The sequence below is a fragment of the Schistosoma mansoni genome, chromosome 4 (genome assembly GCF_000237925.1).
Source record: "Schistosoma mansoni strain Puerto Rico chromosome 4, complete genome".
NCBI lineage: Eukaryota > Metazoa > Platyhelminthes > Trematoda > Strigeidida > Schistosomatidae > Schistosoma > Schistosoma mansoni.
Genome location: NC_031498.1, coordinates 24,153,050 through 24,158,923, shown reverse-complemented (window position 1 = coordinate 24,158,923; position 5,874 = coordinate 24,153,050). Strand labels below are relative to the sequence as shown.

The 5,874-nt window shown below is 34.0% G+C and overlaps 1 protein-coding gene across 1 annotated transcript in view; it reads right to left on the bottom strand.

The window, feature by feature from the left end:
* Window positions 1–404: 404 nt before the first annotated feature.
* Window positions 405–5,874, bottom strand: part of Smp_055240 (putative cadherin) — a gene marked incomplete at both ends in the record, with an annotated part of 37,940 nt that continues 32,470 nt past the window's right edge. The window contains 2 exons of the mRNA XM_018797269.1: window positions 405–577; window positions 4,960–5,266. Of these exons, the coding sequence (XP_018652327.1) occupies window positions 405–577; window positions 4,960–5,266 (480 nt within the window). The remainder of the gene's footprint in view (window positions 578–4,959; window positions 5,267–5,874) is intronic.

Genomic DNA, 5,874 nt, shown 5'->3' with positions numbered 1-5,874 from the left:
TCGTGGCGAACACAAAATAGAAAATCCCATATTCAGATTGATGGTTTATGTACAGGGATATCGATTACATTATATAGCTATTTAAGTGATGTTGAAAATATGAACCACTAGTTAATTACTTAACGGCCTAAAGATAACTTAGTCAAATAGTACCTGAATGTAGTGCGCCATTTCGAAACGAAATAATTCTGGTGGTTCATGAACTACAACAAAGCATCGTATTAACGCTATTTGGGTTTTTGTGTCTACTAGGTAATGAAAACTGTCTTTACAGAAATGTTATTCAAAGCAATGAGAATTACAGCAAACATAATGAATCTATGCGTTAAATGGACAAAACCAGAGAACTTTCTAGATGACTCACGCAACAAAATAAGATGTGAACACAAATTTATTTCCGGAACTTATAAAGGTTGCATGACTAAACCAGCAAAAGCAAATAATTCTTTTGTCACAATTAACTCATTAGAACGCTTATTATTCAACCAGACCATACGAATTTTTTGATTAGGGAATATATTTGGAAACTGAAGGATTTCAGGATATTTTTTGCAATTAGTATCCATGATTACAACCACTGGACAAAATCATAATCTTTAACGTACAATAATCAGTGAATTACCATAGAATCGAAACACATCTATAAACATCAAAGCATATCTCATAGTATGGACCCTAATTTACCTATTTCTAGATCAAACACACAGATAACATTTTACCATATTTCTACGTCTTTGTATGTAATTGGTTGGGACTTAATTAATCCTTGATGATTCCGAATCTGAAAAATTCACTGAAAAAGTACAAATCGGAGTAACTAGTGAAAAAGTAATTTCAATAGTAACTCCAACAATAGTACTTTCAAACTGACGATTTTTTAAAAACTAACTAGGACTCATAATGTCATATCCATCTAATTCTGAATTGAAATGACCTCACTATAAACAATATACTTTCATGTCAGCGTCAACTATGTTTGTGAATCAACATATATCTGCCAAAGTAGCCACACTAGTTGAACAGAAACGAGGTTATATCTTATATTTTATTAACATATTATAAAGAGCCTACCAACGACAGAATGAACTGCTTTAAACGACACTATTACTAAATATCTGGATACAGGGTCGTCAAGTCGATACCTTTCAATTTTGCAAGGTGTTTAATGAACAAATAAGCTCCAGTCTTGCGACGTTTGCTGAAATCATTGTTATCACGCGTCAAGAACCTGATTTGTATGTTCATAGGTCAATAATTGCTGATCTTGTTTATAGCTTGATGATAAATATTCCTTCACTATGTCATAAAACTGTATTCAACTCCTTCTTTCAATTAATTGCATCAAAACGTTTCTCATTTTAACTAACCGAGTTTCACTCATTTTATTCCTACTTATTATCAGTGTTTATTCAATACAAAAACACCTATTTATAGCTCTCTGAACTTTTGTTGCTATCAATGTGATAGAATATTCTTCACATATGTTATACATTTACAATATTTTATTTAGCTTATTAAATTTATTTACACCCTTGCTATTCTTTGATAGTGTTTGATCATAGCAACTTCCAACTAGACTATACTATTAATTTTTGCATTGGTTGTTTGAGTCTTCTCATCGATGTTTAAGACTACAATTGGTCAGTCTCTTGTTAGCGTATGTGCAGATTGCCTGTATATCATTTTATGTCACTGGCATTATGAGCAAAGATGGACGGTGGCTAGCAGTGGAATCCTGAACGCGCGTTTCATCCTATTTGTCTCTCTTAAGCTAGATGTCAATGTCGACGTAATTCGCAAACATAATGCTTGTGACTTCAGGCAATATCGAGGCAATCCTAACAGGATTCACATATGCCAGTAAGAGACTGATCAATTACAGTCCTGAACATCAATGAAAAAATTCAAACAACCGATACATTATTGAATCAAACTTCACCCCTTTGTACAAGCTAGTGGCTATCTGGACTCAGTAGCTAAGTGGACAAAGTGATGGCATTTGAAGTGATGAACAGTAATAGGTTCGAATTCTGGAGTGAATATCAACTATGGAATGCAGGTACCGAATGGGATGAAACCCGCGTTCTTGATTCCACTATTATCTATTATCCAACTCTGCTTATAAACTCTTCCATGTAAGTAATTTGATTTCATTTTATAATAATGATTTTTTAGTCTAACAGGTTATACTTTGCTGACAACAACCAAACGAAATAAAATACATTCATGTTATTCTGTCCACATCTTTTTTCTTGCTCTCTTCGTTTGCCTAAACTAGTTACTTGCAGATTGGTTTGTCTCAAAATGTGTCACATATTATTAAGCTGTGACATGTTACTCTGAGTAACTTATAACGTAACAAAATAACTGAATGGTCTAATATGTATCAATTCAAAACTGTAGAAAATCATCACAAGGTTCATACCCTTGAACTGAGATTATGAAATACATATTGAAACGAATGATATATACATTAAAATGATACAATACATTAAAGTGTAACGAAATACGAATGCAAATAAACATCATCTGAACTACGTAACGTACCTGGAAAACCTTTTTATCTAATAGATTATTGATAAAATAAATAAGATTTAAAATGATACTATGATTAAATCAGTTCAATAAATTCAATCCGACAAACAGATCGTTTCTCCGACTAATATCTAATAGCTTCCATAAGACCAAATATATGAATGTAAGTTATTGTTAGACAAGATAATGTTTGCGAAATATCATCACGTAGTTTTTTCACTGTACACTAAACTTATTTAAGTTTAGTGTAGGTCCTGGGTTCGAATTTGGAGAGAAGATATCGTGGATGCGCACTGCCGAGGAGTCCCATAATAGGACACTAAACTTTATGTCCTTAATACATTTTAACATTTGATCATAATAATGATCCTGAATTTGTTTCATCTTTAGTTTCAATGAATTATACTTATGCATATTTTGATAGTTTAGATCATTAGTCAATTGAAGCTAGACCACCATGGTAAACCTGGAAGCACTGGACGGTCGCTTCGTCCTATTGTGTGACTCCTCAGCAGTGAGCATCCATGATCCCAGCCCGCGAGATTCGAACCCAGGATCTATCAGTTTTGCGCGCTAGCGCTTACCCAGTAGACCACTGAGCTAGTCGGCATCTAACGGTGTCAAGATCTAACTTCAACCGATCCACGAAATTGAGCGACACATCCACGAATGTCTTCAGTGAATAACCATCTCACAAAAGAACTGGTTGAACTCCAATGGTTACTACTTCTCACCAGAACTCCAGGAAATACCTCATGGAACCAGTCATTAGTGAGCATATGTTTTGTGATGTTTATTTATTACAAACAGCTGACTTGAAACCGTAAACCTAATTCCCTTCACTGTTGCTATTGGTCAACAATATTTATTTACGACCTTCAAAAACAACAGAGCTCGCTGTCTGATTCTGACTTGCAGAAACCAAGTATTTGGAACACGACTAATCACTATTATACAAGCAATGATATATTGTCCAATTCTTCATTCAAATCCATATCAATCGCTTTAGTTTATCAACATTTTTTCATAAATGATAATAACTTCCACGAAGGTGGTGCAATATGATTTATCATGCATTCTTCTTCTGATATCTATACACGTTATGAAGGTTTATGTTATATCCCGTGAGGATTTATGAATGGTAACTTTGAGAACTATTTATGGACCAATATGATATGTATATTTCCTATTGTATAATTGTTAAGTTACTAAACTATTCTTATTCGTATTCCTCTTATTTTAAGCTTTATTTTGACTTATAGGCTATTATTATAGGATTTACATTTCTTGAGTTATCCTTAGTCCATTAATTACTGTTCCCCTTATTCACAGTCACATTAGGTCAAATCTTGTACAAAATGTTATCTTCTATTTTATGGTGCGATGTGGTCTGTTTGGTTGGTATATAAACCCAGTATGTTTGAGAATAATGATTTATATTGCAGAGACTGTTATTGGTGTTCTGGACTTAACTGGTTGGAGTAGGCAGAAAGCAAGACTGATAAGTACTCAAGACTGCTCATACAGTTTTTTCGTGTATCATTGCTCCGATCGATAATTCACTCCTCTCTAATTGGCAGGGATCATCACATCATTAACAGGGCACGCGCGTACTCAGTCGATATAATAGTTTAAAAAACAGTTTTATTTATGTAATATAACTTAGTGAATTACACTTGACGGAGAAGCTTTGGAGGATGTGAAAACCTTTACATATCTGGGCAGCATGAATGATGAACACAGTGGATCTGATGCAGATGTGAATGCACGGATCGGTAAAGCAAGAGCAGCATATTTACAAATGAAGAACATCTGGAACTCAAAACAAATGTCAACTAACACCAAGATCAGAAATCAGGAAGAAGCGCTGGAATTGGATAGGACACACTTTGAGGAAATCACTCAGCTGCGTCACAAGACAAGCCCTCATCACTTGGAATCCTGAAGGCCACAGGAGAAGAGGAAGATCAAAGAACACATTACGCTGAGAAATGGAGACAGACACTGGAAGAATGAACAAAAATTTGATAGAACTAGAATGGAAGGCCTATGATAGTGGGTTGGAGAATGCTAGTCGGCAGCCTATGCTCCATTGGGAGTAACAGGCTTAACTAAGTAAGTAAGTAATATAACTTAGTAACTAAAATCACTATCAAATTGATCAATTCTAACACTTACCTTCATAATCTAAAAATTTATTCCCATTATAATGTTGTGATTGTATAGTTGTTGTAAAATTTGATTGTATTTCTTTCATATTGATTACATCATATTTTCGTATTGTATTTTCTAATGTATTACATCTATCATTATGATTACGTTTTGTACGTTGTAAAAATAAAAAAACTAAAAATAATAATATAATTGATATAATACAAGCTCCTGTAATGATTGCTATAATAATATATAAATTCAATGTATTACCACTAGCCCCATAATTCATTATTTCATTCGAGTTATGTAATTGATATATATTAGTTGTAAGATATGCTTTAGATGGTGATTGATCAATTTCTATGATGAATTCAGTTAATGTAAAACGGTAGGGTTGACCACAATCTCTTGCTTCTAATGTTAATAGATATTCACCTATTCCAGTATATGGAATCTTTTTATTAATACTTAATATACCATTTTTTGGATTTAATTTGAAATAGTGATGATCATTACCAGAATGAATAAAATAAAGAATTGTACCATTTTCTCCGGCATCAATATCTATAGCTAAAACCTTTTTTTAAAAAAAAGGAAAAAAAAATGCGGAAAAATTAAAAAGAAAAAAAATTAGTTTCACAATCATGTGTCTCTATTTATTTGATATTGTAAGTTAATGAGAATAGATGAACAATTCTTTAGTCCTACCTTTGACTAAGAACTTTTATCAAAAAGTAATGAGAAAATGATTTTATTAATCATCAGAAGGGGTTTTTGTGGAGATTTAGTATTTTTTCATAGTAGAAAGCATGAGTCAATTGAAGCTAGACCACCATCGAAAACTTGGAAACGCTGGACGGCCAACACGTCCTATTATGGGACTCCTCAGCAGTGCGCATCCACGAGCCCGCTCTCGCGAGCGAGACTCGAACCCAGGACCTACCAGTCTCAAGCCGAAGCCCTTAACCGATAGACCACTGAGCTGGCATCCAACGGTGTTAATGTCTAACTTCAACTGATCCACGAAGTTGAGCAACCATTCACCAATTGTCTTCAGTGAGTTCCTATCTCACTAGGAGCTCTAGTGAGAAGCAGTGACCAGTGGAGATCAAAACCACGTCTGTTGTGAGATAGGAACTCACTGAAGACAATTGGTGAATGGTTGCTCAACTTCGTGGATCAGTG